The sequence below is a fragment of the Hemicordylus capensis genome, chromosome 4 (genome assembly GCF_027244095.1).
Source record: "Hemicordylus capensis ecotype Gifberg chromosome 4, rHemCap1.1.pri, whole genome shotgun sequence".
In the NCBI taxonomy this organism is placed as follows: Eukaryota; Metazoa; Chordata; class Lepidosauria; order Squamata; family Cordylidae; genus Hemicordylus; species Hemicordylus capensis.
In genome coordinates, this window is record NC_069660.1 from 112,665,504 (window position 1) to 112,683,881 (window position 18,378).

The 18,378-nt window shown below is 43.1% G+C and overlaps 1 protein-coding gene across 8 annotated transcripts in view; it reads left to right on the forward strand.

The window, feature by feature from the left end:
• The window catches only part of MIGA1 (mitoguardin 1), an 83,329-nt gene that overhangs the window by 7,891 nt on the left and 57,060 nt on the right, over nt 1-18,378 (forward strand). For all 8 annotated transcript variants that reach the window (XM_053247964.1, XM_053247962.1, XM_053247966.1 and 5 more), the window contains 4 exons: nt 1,236-1,413; nt 6,382-6,518; nt 7,775-7,901; nt 10,140-10,276. In XM_053247964.1, coding sequence (XP_053103939.1) covers nt 1,236-1,413; nt 6,382-6,518; nt 7,775-7,901; nt 10,140-10,276 — 579 coding nt within the window. The remainder of the gene's footprint in view (nt 1-1,235; nt 1,414-6,381; nt 6,519-7,774; nt 7,902-10,139; nt 10,277-18,378) is intronic.

Consider the following 18,378-nt stretch of genomic DNA (forward strand, 5'->3'; position numbering starts at 1 on the left):
CATTTGATACTATAAAGCAAGGTATGCTTATACTGTTTCAGGCTGGATGGTCTGGTGTGTACTGGTTCAGGCCCTACCTCAAGATGTGGGCCCAGAAAGTGATACTGCAAGACTTCTGCTCAAGCCCTTGACCTTTGGTCTCTGGGATCCTGCAGGGTTCTGTCTTACCCTCCATGTTGTTTAGCTGAAAGCACTGGGGGAAGTTGTCAGAGATATAGCCTGCAAGTCATCAATATGTAGATGACATTCCACTCTGTCTCACTATGTCAACTGATCCTATAGTGTTGGAGACATCCTGGTTTGGTGGCTGGAAGCAGTGGGGCTGGAAGCAGTGAGCCAATAAACTGAAACTTAATCCAGACAAGATGGAGGTTCTCTTGGTCAGAAGAAAACTAATCAAGGAGACGGGGGTTCAGTTTCTTCTGTAAGGGATAGTAGTCCCTATGAAATAGTAGGTCGTGTTGGTTCTCCTGGACCCTGCTTTGCTACTGGATGTTTATGTGATGATGGTATGGCCAGGAGTTCCTTTGCACAGTTTGACTAGTGCACCAACTATGACTTGTCCTCGAGCAGGCAGATCTAACCACTGTTACCCACAGCTTGTGTTTAGATTGGTTCAATGCGCTCTGTGTGGGGCTGCCCTTGAGGAGTATTTGGAGTCTGCAACTTGTGCAAAATGTAGTGGCTAGGCCAATACTGGGTGCTGCACAGGGTGATCTAATTACCTTGGTTTTGAAAGAGCTGCACTGGTGCTAGCCAGCAACGCTCTCCATTCCATGGGGGAGCAGACCTTGCCCCCACCTTGTTTGCTTCCTTCTCCTTCTGCTTGCCTGCCTGAACTAGAAGATGGACACATGCAGGGAGGCAGCAAGCAAGGTGGGGGCAGGTTGCTTCTTCCTTCTCGTGCTCACATCCACCCATTACCTGGCTCAAGCACCGGCCTTAAATTTCCAGGTGCCATGTCGAACTGGCGCGTGGGATTTGCTGAACATGTAAGTATCTAAATGTGATGGCCCAAATATGCACAACTACTTTCTTATGTATGTAAATATGCATAGTTTGGCAATATTGAATACGTTGCATTATAGAAAAAGCTTGCACTCTGAAAATGATTCTAACTAAAGGGATTTAAGATGTATGGTAGGTTTAAGATTAATAAATTTAAATTTTAAAAATGAGTATCAGAATTATTCTTTGTAGAACATGTAATGCCTTGTTTTTAATATGTGTTCAAGGTTAAGCTCTCACCAAGTCTAAAGAAGCTATTTGCAGTAACAGCAGTGAGTGCTATATCTGTGCTCTTTCTCGCCCATCACTTCAAAAGAAAACGTGGGAAGAAAAACAGGAAAGTGTCTCCATGGGAGCCAAGCCACTTGCTGTTAGATTATATGAAAACATCTGCATCAGAGAAAGGTAATAATAACAATAACAATAATAAACAACTTTGTTAGTCACATGTCAGGGTCCCTCCCTGGTGCCCCCCTCAATTCCAGGGAGTTTTAATATTGATATATGACAATTTAGTCTTCTGGGAATTTATTCAGTTTTTTACTTCCCCTCACTGCCACCATATAAATTCTTGTTACCCTGCTCTCGGCTACGTAACCTTGCAAGCACAGGATAGGTGTATATGTTCAGGATGTAAATAAAACAAAACTTGGGGTATAGAATAAAAACAAGAATAAGTTTTATTATTTACTGATTAGAATAAAGATCTCTGCAAAGCAGGGCACACAAACTTCTCTACAAAGTTACTAGGTACATCGGCTGTTCCACTTTCTGAGTGTTTTTTTTCCTTCTGGATAAGATGTAACATATAGGGAGGTGAGATAACTGGGACACAGGTAATTAAAACTGGGTTTGTAAACTTAGTGAATTCTTCCAGACATTCTTGTCGGTTACTAGGAGCTGCCCAGTACACTGCTGGTTCCACAGCCTCCACACATTCACCCTTCAGGTTCCATACAACCCCCTGAACAATCTCTTCTGTTCAGAACACACATCCCAGTCTCTCAACCCTCAGCTCAAACCACCTCCTACTCCCATGCAACTAATTCCAACTCTTCTCTTCCTCTCTCTGTCTCAACTTCCTTTATTTTAAATCCCTCCCGCTCTGAACCTTCCATGCTTGGTTGCTAGGGTAACCCCCACACACTCATGCACTCACTCGCCAGCTCCTATATACGTTTCATCACACTGCCCTATAATAAATTGTTATCTGGGCAGCTCACAACAGAGGATTAAAACATACAATAAAAACACATTAAATCATAACAGACCAAAAAAAAGTTTTAAAAACCCCAATACAAATCAGCTTAAAAACTCATTTTAAAATTAGTTAAAAATCAGAACAAATCTGAAAACCTGAATTTAATAACCCGAATTCAAAAGGCCTGTGTGAACAAAAAGGTCTTTTCCAGTGTTCCCTCTGACAGGGATTCTCAGATGTTGTTAACTACAACTCCCATAATCTGCAGCTGTAATGGCTCTTGCTTGGGGATTATGTAGTCAACAACATCTGGGAATCTCTGTTAGAGAGAACACTGGTGTTTACCTGGCATTTAAAAGAACAAAGTGATGAGACCAGGGGAACCTCACTGGGGAGGCTATTCCATAAATGGGGTGCAACCACCAAAAAGGCCCTCTCCCTGGTAGCCACCTGCCTCATCTATTTTAGCAGGGGCACCTGGGTCTCTGAAGAAGAACTTAAGATATGGGTAGGGACATATGGGGCAAGGCGCTCTCTCAGGTAACCCGGTCCCAAGCCATTTAGGGCTTTAAAGGTTAAAACCAGCACTTCTAATTGGGCCTGGAAATGGACTGGGTGCCATTGCAGCTGACAAAGTACTGGCATAATATGATCAAAATGTCCAGTCCCAGTGGTTAATCTTGCAACCCTGTTATGTACCAGCTGCAGTTTCTGGACCGTATTCAAAGGCAGCCCCACGTACAACGCATTACAGTAATGTAAGTGAGAGCTTACAAAAGCATTTTTAACTGTGGCCAAGCTATCTCTGACCAGGTAAAGTTGCAGTTGGCGTATCAGCCAAAGCTGATAAAAGGTGCTCCAAGCCACTTGAGCAACAATGCTGGATTGATGATCACCCCCAGACTGTGAATCTGGTCCTTCATGGGGAGTGCAACTCCATCTAGAACAGGATGAACATCATTCACGTGGGCAGAGGAACCACTGACAAACAGTACCTCAGTCTGATCTGGATCGAGTCTCAGCTTATTCACCCTCAACCAGTCCATTACTGCATCCAAGTAGTTATGGACTGGATGATTCAGGACAGTCACCGATTCAGGACAGTCACCACTTCACCTACGTCTGATGAAAAAGAGAGATACAGTGGAGTGTCATCTGCATATTGACACCTCAAGCCAAATCTCCTGACTATCTCTCCCAGCAGCTTCATGTAGATATTAAACAGCATAGGGGAAAGAATGGAACCTTGAATAACCCCACAGCAACAATGCCAAGGGGTTGAGCAGTAGTCCCCCAGCACCACGTTTTGGGAGCAGGCTTCAAGGTAGGAGCTGAATCACCTCCAAGCAGCCTCCCACACCCAACTTGGCCAACCTATCCAAAAGGATACCATTGTTAATGGTATCAAAAGCCGCTGAGAAATCCAAGAGAATTAACAGGGTTGCATTCCGCCGTCTCTCTCTCTCTCTCTGCATAGGTAATCCCACAGGGCAACCAAAGCAGTTTCTGTTCTAAAGCCAGGCCTGAAGCCTCATTGAAATGGATCTAGATCAGGGGTTCTCAATGTTGGGTCCCCAGATGTTATTGGACTTCATCTCCCATGATTGCCAGCCCCAGTGGCCTTTGGTTAGGGATTATGGGAGTTGAAGTCCAACAACCTCTGGGGACCCAAGGTTGAGAACCCCTGACCTAGATAGTCTGTTACATCCAAGGGTATCAGCTGGTCAGGCACTACACACTTAAGCACCTTGCCCAGGAAGGGAATATTGGCCACAGGTGCTTTACATCCTCAGTTGTACATCCTATAGTTGTTTACATCCTCAGGGTCCAGACTGGGTATCTTTAAGAGTGGCCGAATAATAGCTTGCTTCAATGAAGCTGGGACCACTCCCTTTCTCAATGAGGCACTTGGAACTTCCTGGACCCAGCTAAAAATCCCCTCCTTACTAGATTTAATAAGCAATGAAGGGCAAGGGTTGAGCATGCATGTGATCAGCTGAGCCCAACTAAACGTCTTGTCCACATCCTCAGGGACCAATAATGGAAACTCGTCCAGCAAAACTAGTCCAAGTTTTACTCTTGTCACCTCTCCCAATGATCCTGCATCAGCCGTAGTGTCCAACTCATGGTAAATGCAGGCAACCTTATCCTCAAAGTGCTCTGCAAATACATCAGTGTGCTACCGAGGGTTCTAATGAATCCTGCTCAGGGCCAGATTTCAAAAGGCCCCACACCACCCAGAAGAGCCCCGCTGGACAACATTGAGAGGATGCAATGGTGGATGAAAAAAAGTGTGTGTTCTCTTCCATCACTGCCACAGAGTAGGCTTGAAAATGAGCCCTAACCTGTGTTTGCTCAGACTAAGCCCAGATTTTCCTCCACACTTTCCAGCCGTCTCTGAACTTACTTTATCACCCTCAGCTCAGGTGTATACCAAGGTGCTACATGGGCTCTGCTTTGCGGGAGCGGGGACTTGGAAGCGATCGTGTCAACCACCTGTCAATTCCAGAGAGCAACTAGAGCGCCTGCCATACCACCTGGAAAATCACACAGAACCCTTAGAAATCAATCAGAGTCCATCCGTCTCCGGCGGTGGACCATTTTTATAGGTCCCACACCCTTTCAGAAGGTGTAGCTGCTAAGACTCTAAACCTCAGAAGGAAGTTATCTGACCATGACAAGGGCACCAGTGACATATTCCCCACTTTCAAATCACCATCCTGCTATCCAGTCGAAAAAACCAAATCCAGAGTGTGCCACAATTCATGTGTTGGGCCGACAACATGTTGAGACAGCCCCATGGTTGTCATAGCAACCATGAATTCCTGAGCCACTCCAGACAAGGCAGCTTCAGCATGGATGTTGAAGTCACCCAGAACAATCATCCTGGGAGTCCTCAACACCAAATCCGAGACCACCTCCATGAGCTCAGGCAGGGAGACAGTTGGGCAGTGGGGTCAGTGGTACACCAACAGAATCCCGACTCTGTCCCAAGAGCCCAACACCAGGTGCAAGCACTCTAAACTGGCACTCAACCCACTCCTCCCCAGCCTATGCTGATGCTGCACTAAATAACCAGGTGGACACAGCTGGGAAAGATTAATCTCTTTAGCTCCCCCACCTACAGTGGGTATAGGAAAGAATCACCCCCTTTGATAGACCTTAAATTCTGGTTCCCTTACATCTTGAAATGAAAACACAAAGAAAATTCCCTTCACCAGCTGTACTTATCCAATGCAACCTATAACATCCAACTGAAAAACATCACAATTACAGTCCAGAAAAAGTGTCAGAAATAAAAAACAAGAATTACTGAGATTGAAAAAGGATCACCCCCACCATGTCAATATTTTGTTGAACCACCTTTTGCTTTAATAACAGCCTTGAGTCTGTTGGGATACTTCTCTATCAACCTTGCACATCTAGACGGAGCAATATTTGCCCACTCCTCCATACAGAACTGTTCAAGTTCGGTCACATTGGATGGTAGGTGTTTATCTTATTGAAGATGCTCAGTTGTCACCCCAGAAGCAAGACTGTGCATGAAGTGAGCAGAAGCTGTGCAAATGCAACATGTTGACAGTCCATTGGGAGTTAATTGTCAGCCTCCACCCCATACTTCAGAATGATCCTCTGCTGAAACATGTTTCTAAGCAGGGTACTGTGTGCACGCACATCTGTCAGCATGCATGCACCAAAACTCTATTCACGTTTCTTTTTTCTTTTCAGTTGGTCTCTTCACAAACCCCTAAACTGCCTTTTAAACTTGAGACCAAATAGCAGTTTGTAATTTGGAAAGGAGGCAGCAAGGTGAAAACATGTAATACCCTTTCCCTGGGTGAAGCTATGTCATGAACTTTCATGCATCCTTCTTGTCATCTTTCCTCAAACCTTGCAGTCAGGAAAATAGATAACAATGAATGAGTGCTTAGTGAAATCCAGCTTACATGTTCAGATGTTCATCCTCTGTTGTAATTGGTTGGTTGTGTTCTAGAACAGAAAATTACTAATGCTGGTTTTAAAATTTTGTTAAAAGTTCTTTCATTGTCTTAAAATGTATTCTTGAAATAAAACAGAAAATGTAGGTACTTCTTGGTTAAAAGCCTTTCGTAGCCATAAACAAATTTTCTAGCAAAAGAACCCCAACGTAACTGAAATACCTTCCTTTTCAGGTTCCAGTTGTTCCAGCAGCAGACAAAATCTAACGCTTTCACTGAGTTCTGCGAAAGAAAAAGGTTCCCAGTCTCATATTAATGTTAATGGAGGCCTCTTCAGTAAATATTCAGGCTCAGTGCAGAGTTTGGCCTCGGTAAGTGTAGCCTATTTTAAGAATTATTATATTTGCATTATAAATAAACTGTGGAATTGGATGTTTTCCATAGTTTCTCATAACTATTCAGTGTGAGTGCTTCGTCATTGATATCATTTGCCAACTCAGGTTTTCCAAATAATTCAGACAATGTTGCTATCATGCCATTGCATTACAATGATTATTTTGTTTTCCTGTCTTTTGTTATTGTTGCCTGTATAAGTTCTTTTGCCTGTTTTCCAAAGGAAAAAAGGCGGCTTATGAGACCACCATCTCTGTGTGTGTGTCCCTGTCAAATAACTTGCAATGAAAACCAAATTAAATTTTGCCATCTTTATTATATTGGCCCTGTGGCAAATCTCATTATGAACAGTGCATGTGTCTGCACTAGCAGAGGGAGGCCAGTGGTCACCGGTGTCTGGCCGCCACCGCAGCCCCCCTCACCCCGCCCCCTATGTCTGATATCAGACACGGGCGGTAAGCCACCTCCCCCGCATCTGATGTCAGACGCGGGGATATGGTTGAGCTCCCGAGCAGGGCCGCACAGGGAGAGCCACTCCAGGTCACGCTGCGAACACAGCGCTGGCCATTTAACTTCCAAATGGGGCCATGCAGCCCCATTCGGGAGCTGAACCATGCCCCACATGACTGACGTCAGATGCGGGGAGCATGTCGGGGCTACGAGGTGCAGCCCCGGGTGGGGGGCGACCCAGGTTCTTTGAACCCTGTCTCCCAGTGGTGGCTATGTCCCTGTGTGTTTGGGATGATTTGGAGGAAAAAGAAATGTGTAAGAGAGGAGAAACTGGACATGAATGTTACAGATTGGGGGATGGGGGTGGAGAAAGGGAGGAATGCCCATGTCAGAGACAGATAAGAAGGGAGGAGGCAGATGGTTTCACATGATACAGATGGGCTATACAGAGACATGCACCAGATACCAAGTGTACTGGATAAGAGGGCATGCATGGGGATTGTGGAAGAGAATTTGCCATGTTCTGCTAAAGTGTATCTACAGTGGAAGTGAGGCCTATATGCAATGGAATTTTCTAGCCAAATTATTGGCTTCAGGCTTCTAGTCCTTACTGATACATAAGTATTTTGCAAGGTAAAGCAGACAGCACTCTGTTAAAATGACAAAGTTGTTTTTCTATGTTGACCAAGAAAGAACTACTTAATCAGCTCAAGGGTAAGATATGATTGCTATGAACAGGTCATTCTAAGACCCGTTTTTAACAACTTGTGCATTTTTATATTAGGTCCAAAGTGCTACTTCCTGTCCTAGCTGTGCTTGTATCAATTCCAGTTCCTGGGACAAAGTGGATGAAGATGATATGAAACTGGTCAATATTCCAGTAACTACCCCAGAAAACCTATACTTGATGGGTAAGTGAACAGTCTTTCATGAAAACATTCTTGCTATTATTTTTAAATAAATGCTTTATTTCAAAATATGTGATGGTTTATCATGTTGTTTTTTAAAAACCCTGAACTGTAGGCTAAAGGGACTCGAGGAGGGCAGTGTGGCAGACCTGTTCTGAACAAGACTGTCTACATCATGGGCGTATGATCCATTGTACAAGGGAGGCCAGCCCGCCCCGTCCCCATGGGCCCACAGGGTCAAGGGCCAGCCCCACTTATTTATTGATTTATTAAAACATTTTTATACCGCCCAAAACTTATGTCTCTGGGCAGTTTACAACAGAATCTCTGGGCGATTTACAACAGAATTGTAAACCGCTTGCTCCCCTTGCCCATGAGTCACCCTGCAAACTTAGCACTAGCTGGCTGGGAGCTTGGATTTGGTGGCAGCGGCAGCAGCGAAATCAGCACTAGCAAAGGGTTAACACTGGGAGTCCCTCCCCTCTCCTCAGCAACTTCTGCTGCATGCTTCAGCTTCTTCCTGGTCACTGTCTCCGCATATCATCTCTGGTCTGGTGGCAAGGAGGGAGCCTCAGCCCAGCCGGTTGGGAAGTGGAGGGATTGTGAACTTCATCTCTCAGGGACAGTAAAACAAAAACCCAATTTCTCACCCCATGTCTGTTTGTTTTATTGTTCCCTTTGATTAAGCCACTGTGTGTGTGCCTGCATTTGAAAAGCCAGTCTGCTTGTTTTTTTCCTGTCCCCTGATTCCTTCCCTGGTTTGAAACTTTCTCTGTCTCTCTCTGCATTACAAACTTGTAATAACAATCCTCCCCACAGCCCAGCAATTTACCTTTTTGTGAGGAAATTAGTCAGTAAAGGTTTTTAACATTTAAAAAAATAAGGTGGAGGGGATACTCTAACAAAATAGATTTGTGTGTTGTTGGTTCTGCCTTTTGGCTTAGCATGTGCTGATGGGTTTATATTAAGAATTTTTATACTGTGTGCTGCTTTTCTAGCAACAAAGTTCTCATAATGTCTTAAATAGTAAAATATATGAGCAAATGGTTATTTCACAATATGTTTCTCCATATAATAAATATTTTATTTAGCTTTGTGCATGTAATGGACTAAAATACCTCAACTTATTGAAAGTGTCTTCACAGATTGCTAAATGAGCATTAAACATTTCCCCCTTGCCCACCAAAAATCTTATTTATATACACTTGCTCTTTTATACACTTTATATACAGAAAACTCCATTTTAAAAGCCCTTTAAATGCTGACTTGTTTTTAAATGCTAAAAAATGGGGGTAGCTCCATATATTGAATTCTGCTGCCCTGTTTGAAATAAAATTGGTGGCTTTTCTTTCTGTAGTGGATAGACATACACTAAAGGTAGTTCATAGAAGAGATCTAGAAAAATAAGAGGAAAGAAAGAAAAAGAAAGATCCCTGCCCTTTGGGGGACAAGGGTCCTTCTTTCTTTTTCTTGTTTTTATATGTAAACCACTTTGGAAACTTTTGTTGAAAAGCAGTATATACATATTTGTAGTAATAGTAGAAGATCAAACTGGACTGATTTTTTTCTGCTGTGATAGGTATAAAAAGGGCTATTTGAATTTGCTGAGATTATTACTACTACTACATCATCATCATGCTTATGACATGGGGCCAGGGGAAGGAGAGGAAGGCAGCGAGGGGCCCATTTTGAAATCTGATCCCTGGGCCCACTCCAACCTTGCTATGCCTCTGGTCTACACAGATTCAAATTAAGTTTATTATGGTCCAGTAGCAGAAAACAAACAGAAACAAGGAAGAAATGCAAAATTAGAGAAAAACCAATACAGCTTATAGCTTGCATCATATCCATTTACACATCAATCCTCTGCTACAGGCAGAAAGCAGAAGCAAACTAAGCATATCATATGATGGCTCCTGCTTCTCGGTATAAGAGTCAGTAAGCTGCCATCACAAAGCCTATGTTATTTACATGTTACATGGTTTAAGAAAGTGTTTCTTAAAACAATTTTGAAAGATGACAATATGAAGGATTTCTACTTGGAATTTTTGAAATTCCGAGAAGACTCAAAAGCAATCTAGTCAAACCCCAACAAGATCTCTCACTGCTAGAGATGAATTATTCTACAGAAAGTTGCCTGTAAAGTAAATGGCTCCAGATACTTAGAGTAAGCAAGCTGGAAACTTGACAGAAAGGGCAGCAAACTGAATACTTGATGAAAGGGAGGTGTGTTTGCAACAGGAATGGAACTTTTCGAAGAAGCTCTGCGACGATGGGAGCAGGCACTGACCTTCCGTAACAGACAAGTTGAAGACGAAGCAAACTGTAGCGCTATCAAACTTGGAGCAGGTGATGCTATTGCAGAAGAAAGTGTAGAGGTGAGTACATGACGGTACATGGTTGCTATTTCTTCAAATCACCTTGTACAGATTCTAAATAACTTCTAAACTGCATGAAATCATACAGCGAAGAAGCTGAAATTATTCAAGCTAACCTTTTGCTAACTAGCAATTTGAACATCAGTTTCTTCAAATTTATCCTGGGTGGTTTACAGCCAATGAACAATATTGATCATCAGGGGATTTTGTGCTGGGTGTTATCAGTATTCTGAGGACACCCAGATCTACTTCTCCATGTCAGCGTCATCAGGAGATGGCATAATCTCCCTAAATGCTGGTCTGGAAGCAGTATGGGCTGGATGAGGGAGAATAAACTGAGACTGAATCCAGATAAGATGGAGGTATTTATTGTGTGGTGTCGCAACTCGAGAAATAATTTTGATCTACCTGTTCTAGATGGGGTCTCACTTCCTCAAAAGGAACAGGTACGCAGTTTGGGAGTACTTCTGGATCCACACCCTCTCCCTAGTATCTCAGGTTGAGGCAGTGCTAGAGGCTCTGGCGGTGGCCAGAGCGGCTTTCTATCAGCTTCAGCTAGATACACCAGCTGTTTCTAGAGATGAATGACCTCAGATCAGTGGTACATATGCTGGTAATCTCCAGACTTCTGCAATGCGCTCTGTGTGAGGCTACCTTTGTATGTAGTCCAGAAACTTCAGTTGGTACAGAATGCAGCAGCCAGGTTGGTCTCTGGGTCATCTCGGAGAGACCATATCACTCCTTTGCTGATAGAACTACACTGGCTGCCAATAGGTTTCTGGACAAAATAAAAAGTGCTGGTTATAAACTATGAAGCCCTAAACGGCTTGGGCCCTGGGTATGTAAAATAATGTCGTCTTCATTATTTGCCCCACAGCCCATTGAGGTAGTCGGGACAGGTCTGTCTCCAATTGCCACCAGCTCGGGTGGTGGCCACACAGGGACAGGCCTTCTCTGTTGCTGCCCCGAGATTGTGGAATGCACTCACTACTGAAATACAATCTTCCCCATCTCTGGCAATTTTTAAAAAGTATTTGAAAACCCACCTCTTCACCCAATCTTTTTCAGCTTTTTAAATTTTTAGGTTTTCATCAGTTTTTTACTTTTAAATTGCTTAAATTGTTTTTAAGTTTTATGTATGTTAAGTTCTATATGTGTTGTATGTTTTATGTATGTTTAACATGTTAACTTGTGTTAAGTTATTGTTAACCACCCAGAGATGAAAGTTTGGGGTGGTGTACAAATTTGATAAATAAAAAATAAATAAACAAACCTTAAACTTAAAATAATTGAAACCATTAAAAGCTAAAACAATTCAAAACAAACAGTTTCAAATAATTTAAAAACCATTGAAGGCCAGACTAAAAAATGAATCTTAAGGCCTCTCCTGAAGGCCATTAATATCGTTAAGACTCAAATTTCTGCGGGGAGTACATTCCATAACCTAGGAGCAGCTGTGGAGAAGGCCCAGTCTCAAGTTGCCACCAGGTGAACCAGTGACAGTTGGAGAGGGACTTCTCCTGAGGATCTTAAAATGAGGAGGGTATCTTGCAGGAGATTCTCAGCACCACCATACAGACATGTTCTTCATGATCATTCTTCCTCCAAAGTTCAAATGATACTGTGTTATCTTATAAATGAACTTATATTACAGTCTCAATATTATAGCTGCAAATCCTTTGGTCTCCCTCTTTATCCCAACAAATTGTGAGAGGGTTAAGTATAAACAGACTCCGAGTGAAAAAAGATACTCTCCAGCTAATTTTACATTGATAAATGTACAGCAGTGTATGCAGCTTGTGACAAGTCCACCACTTTTCAGGTTTATCATATATTTTGAAGAATTTGTGCGAAGTAAAGTCAATATTGCCCGATGACCTGCAGATACCAAATTTTGCATACACAAAAATTAGCAGAATGCTCTAATTTTTACACCAGAATATGCTCAGTGAAAGTTGAAATAAGAATTTTTAAAAAACAACAACCATTAACAGAAGTGCTGAAGATAATTATCATATTTTAACTGTTGTTGTTCTCAACAAATTTTTAATACTTTGTAATCAAGTCAATAATTCATAAACAACATCATGTTCAACAGAAGCAGACTATCTTTCTTAGATTCAAATTTACTATGATTGAAATTTACCATATATGATAATGATTCAATAGAATAATGTTTGAAATTGAAATCCTACAAATTTCAAACTGTTCTTTTACTTCCCTTTTGCAAGCATAATAATATAAAAATTATATTAAATATATTTAATTTTTTGAACTTCCCTGTCAGTATAATTGTAGCGGATTAAAGCCTTTATTATCTCAGAGCAAGCTCCCATGAGGGCAAGGCAAAATGCTGAATCATCCCTGCTAAGCTTTCTCGCAAAGGCTGCTCCTAAAACTTCCCTGTATTTTTGGTAGGTTCAAAAATGTCTGCCACCACCACCCCTCTTTTCAACAGAGCTTGACCCTTCCTGGGCATGGAGTGGAATCCCAGGGAAAACTCTCTTTATTCTGCTATTAGAGAAGTACAAAAACCTTCCACGTGTATGCCTGCACATGGTGAGAAAACTGATAGTTGCTGAACGACTGAGGAGATAAGTTGGCACCAGGGAAACCTCCCTTCAGCCCCTCCCTTTCTACTGAGTTAAAAATGCCTTCGAAAGGGCTTGTAAAAGAAAAGAACAAAAAGAAAAACAGTTTTATTCAAATTCTACAGACTGCTTCCATCTGAGGATTTCTCATCTTTTAATTACAGGTAAAAATACTCAGTAGGTTAGAAGAATACTTCAAAAAGCATCCTGAATAATGATGGGGTGACACACTTTAAAAATTGTGATTGCCCAGTTGCAAGAAACAGATATGTAGGAAAATACAAAAGCACCTTTAAAAGCTTAACAGAGTCTTTTGCAATGCCCTGGCTGCATGGGCAAAGGCTAGTGTTTCTTAGTTTCGTTACATTACAGGTAAACAATAGAACACTTTCATATACAAAGCACACACCAAAATGCAAAATCTGACTAAATAAACTTTTCCTAGGCTAAACTTCCCGAAGCCAAAGTCCAGGTTTCCTTTTTCTTGAACTCACCCAAATGCTGGCTGAGAATTCAAGTCCCTGCAGTTCTGTCTTCCAAGAGCTGCAGTCATCCATGGAAGATGCTCCATGGCCGCTTCTCTGCACCCCCAGCCAGCTTCTTCTCTAACAAAGAACTCCTTCTTCCTCCGAACGGCTTTCTGGCACCCACCCACCTGGTGTGCTGATTGCCTGAGCCCTGGATTTCACCAGCCTGTCAGTCAGGTTCACTTCCAGTTAACTCTTTAGGGGCGGCGTGGTTGATCACTACAGTAATCTATGCAGAGTGGAGAGGAGAGCTGGTCTTGTGGTAGCAAGCATGAATTGTCCCCTTTGCTAAGCAGGGTCCACCCTGGTTGCATTTGTATGGGAGACTACATGTTTGAGCACTGTAGGAACATAGGAAACTGCCATATACTGAGTCAGACCATTGGTCTATCTAGCTCAGTATTCTCTCAGAAGAAGATTCTCAGGAAACTCTCTCAGCCCTATCACTGTAAGATATTCTTCTTAGGGGATGGAACCACTCTGGATAGAGCATCTGCATGCTTGCATGCAGAAGGTTCCAAGTTCCCTCCTTGGCATCTCCAAGATAGGGCTGCTCCAAGATACTCCTGCCTGCAACCTTGAAGAAGCCACTGCCAGACAGGGTAGACAATACTGAGCTAGATAGATGAATGGTCTGACTCAGTATAGCAGCTTCCTATGTTCCGATGTCTTTGCCCAGTCTCCGAGCTCCCCCTACTAGTCTATATATTGCCCAGTGCTTTTTTGTTAATAAAAAGTGTGTATACAAAAAGAGCTTACACATTTTTGTTGCTTAAAGACATATTCTATATATGTTTTAAGCAACAAGGACATATAGCCATGCTGAGAGTATATTTTGCACAACTTTGGTTTTCCTAAAGAGAGTTTGATCTCTTGATTCTGGCTGCAGCAGTAAATTTCATACACAAAAGGTTGTATCTTAATGTTTCATGGAGCACTGCTTTATTTTAGAAAGCTCCTTTTCGATGGAGCTTGCACAAGCTCAGGACTCCTTCCATGAACAGAAGGTGCTTCTGATGACAGAGCAGTGCTCTCCAAAGTTTCAGGCAAGAATCTTTCCCAGCCTACCAGGAGATGCCAGGGATTGAACTTGGAACCTTCAGCCTGCATAGCATATGCTCTATCACTGAGATCTGGATCTGTTGCCATTCATAAGTATGGGGTACTGCACCTGTACAGGACCTCATGGATTCCTCTAGCTCCTTGTGCCATCCGCGTTCCGCCTCTTGCGCTCAGCATGTTCATTTATTTCAGTGGTAAAGGCACCATTTTGTCAGTTCCTTTCTGACTGCCAAAGTTTTGACACCTTGTTGGTTGTTGCTTCTCAGTTATCAGATTGGATCTATGAGTGAAAGAACATTTGCTTTTTAGTGACTTGTTTTTTTAAAACTGTTCTTGGATTACTGGACATCAGATTTGTTCGCTTGTTATTTTAAGCAGCTTTCATTCCACCAATGGACATTAAGAAAATCTTTAAGACGTGCACGGAACGTGGTGGGAAACTTCTGTAAACTGACTGTCGCAACTCCTTCCTCTTATGTTTGGGTGAACACCATAATACGACATCCTGCAAGATCTGCACATTGTTTTCCAGGCAAACCTTTAAAAATGGTGCTCTCCATCTTCGAGCAGCACTTTACAAACAAGTTTTGAGACCACCGAACCCGAAGCAGAGATCACCTTTGATTTCAGTATTGAAGTCGATGTCAGGGGGCTACTGCAGCTGCACAGTCTAAACCCTCGTCATCCACCACTGCTCAATGAACACTGGACCATGTTTTCAAGCATCCAACGGAGGTACCATAGGGTTCCTCCTTGACGCATAGACATAAACACAAAAGAAGGCGGCCTGAAGAGGAAACTTCAACCCTCTGGACATGGAGGGTGGCTTAGACCCAGCCACGGCGAGGTATCTATTTTCCTAGCTTGACTCCACGTAAAGCACCCCCTCTGCATCAGCTTTCAAGGGCTTCTTGCGTAAAGCTTTGGTTGTGGACCTGGACATTGAAGAAGTTCCTATGTCCCCTTTGTGACTGACATCTCAATCACCACCTACAGCAAAACAAGTTCAGGTCCCTTGTTTTACACTGTTGACTGATGCATCATCTTGCTGTACATGCACTGGGACTTGGAAGTCCTTGAGGAACTATGTGATAAGGTTTACTAGGACACAGAGAATTAGAGCACAGATGGTGGTGCCTCACCGGGGCTACCCTACAACTATGCTGAATATCAGCTATGGAAAGCACGGCAGTTATCTGGCCTGTAGATAGTAACTAGTGCCCAGTTGCCTCAAAGGCTGCTGGCTTCCTGTCTTCTACGGTTCTGCGCGGCCCCATTTGGGAGCAAAATAATGCACCCCACGACTGACATCAGATGTGTGTGGGGTGGCCCCGGGGGGGGGGTTCTTTGAACCCGTTCGCCCAATGGTGGCTCAACCCCTGTGTGTCTTCCTCAAAATCAGGCTGCTGACATAACTCTCCGGCTGACAAGGAAGGTAGAAAGATGGATGTCTTAGGCCGCAAGGTCTGTTCTACCACCTGTTTGTCCATCAGGTTTGTGAACTATGCTGCCTGTATGGCAAAATATATCCCCACTCTATGGAACAATATACTGCAACTTTCAGCCTCCTTGTCTGCTGAGGAGTCCATGAAACGCTTCGATGAGGTTTATGCTAGATCCACTGCAGTTACCCGCCAGCAGTTCAGCACTGCTAATCATCTGGCTGAGAGTTCCATACTTTGGCAACAGAAGTCTTCATTCTGAGACTTGCATGGTTATGATCAACCACTCTACAGCAGGACATTGAAAGACAAAATCGAAGTACTTTATCATTTCTAGACCACCCCATCCAAAGGCTCTGGGCGGTGCACAACAAATTTAAAAAACATAAAAACAATCACCATTTAAAAACACACTGCTTAAAACAATATAAAAACCATTCAGAGCTGTTGAAAGCCAATTAGAATTCCTAAAAACAATTTTAAAACTTTGGAAGGCCAGGCCAAACAGGTAAGTTCTGAGGTCTCTCTTAAAGGCCAACAATGAGCCTAAATTATGGCTATCTGCTGGGAGTGCATTCCATAGGCCAGGAGCAGCTACAAAGAAGGCCTGGCTCTGAGTTACCACCAGACGAACTGGTGGTAACTGGAGACGGACCTCTCCATATGACCTCAGCATGAGATGGGGATCATACAGAAGAAGGCGTGCTCTAAGGTAGCCTGGACTCAACCCGTACAGGGCTTTAAAGATATCACAGATATCAGCACTTTAGGAACATAGCATAGCAATCTGCCATATACTGAGTCAGACCATTGGTCTGTCTAGCTCAGTATTGTCTTCACAGACTGGCAGTGGCTTCTCCAAGGTTGCAGGCAGGAATCTCTCTCAGCCCTATTTTGGAGAAGCCAGGGAGGGAACTTGAAACCTTCTGCTCTTCCAAGAGCGGCTTCATCCCCTGAGGGGAATATCTTGCAGTGCTCACACATCAAGTCTCCCATTCATATGCAACCAGGGCAGACCCTGCTTAGCTATGGGGACAAGTCATGCTTGCTACCACAAGACCAGCTCTCCTCTTTGTATTTTTCCCGGAAACATATTGGCAGCCAGTGCAACTGGTTTAAGACAAGCATAATATGGTCTCTCCGGGTTACCCCAGAGACCAGTCTGGCTGCCATATTTTGAACTAACTGAAGTTTCCAAACTATGTACACAGGCAGCCCTACATAGAGCACATAGTAAAAATTGCAATAATCGAGCCTGGAGGTTACCAGCTGACTGGTAATGACTGATGATAAAGTACTCTTTTGTGATAGTACTGACAGCACTATGGAGATGCTGGGTGGGAGGAATATCTAAATTTACTGCTATATAATCTGCTACACCTGCTACCGCAAGATATAGACCATATATACTCTGCTCCAGATATAGACTATATGGACGTCTAGATTCTGCTCCAGATATAGACATCAGCAACAATCTTACAAGCCACAACAATAAAAGGAATATTGTAAGCCTTATTGCCAATACCAGTGTAGAGGCTTCAGTCAAAAAGGCAAGAATCATCAGGTATCACATAACAACAAGGATCCCTCAAAGCAGAATCTTTGATGTGGAAACCAGTCCACCATCGCTAATTCCACCAACTACTGTTGCTACTTCAAATAAACTGGCAAGCTAATCACCTGGATGGTACTGCATAACATCAGACAAGTGGGTGTTACCCATTATCACTACTGGCTAGGAGATAGAGTTCCAGGCTTTAAGTGCATACCAGCAATGCCGATGTTGACAGAAGAGGTGAAAGTTCTGTTGGGAAAGAGGGCAATTGTCCCAGTCTGGTGGACTCACTGAAGAGACAGTTTCAACTCCCATTACTTTCAGATACCAAACAGGATGGAGGGATCTGACCTATCATGGACTTGGCTCAACAAATATATCTGTTAAAGGAAGTTCCGGATGATAGCATTGCAGGGGATCTTACCACTCCTTCACAAGGAGGAGTGGCTTGCAGCGTTGGATGCATGCTTCCATATAGGCATACAGGCAGATCACAGAAAGTATCTAAGATTCATTGTAGGAAGTGCAGTGTACCAATACAAGGCACACTGCTCTGAGTGTGTTTACAAAATGCATGGGTGCCATTATTGCACATCTGAGAACAAGGGGAATAGCTATTTTTCCTTAACTAGATGATTGGTTGATTGCAGCACAAGACAGAGAAGAGTACATCTCTTATGAGATACGTGCTCAGTTGCCTTGAGAACCCGGGAGTCCAGGTCAATTAGAAGAAATCCCACCTGGAACCTGTAAGACAAATAACTTATACTGGAGTGGTGCCGGACACACTAAGCAGAAGGGCATACTTGCCAAATGATCACTACCATCAGATACAGGATTTGATTGTGTGTTTCTAGAACAAGCCTACTCAAAGGGCACAAAACACCCAGAGATTGTTTGGCTTTTTGTAATGCAGCTGTCTGTC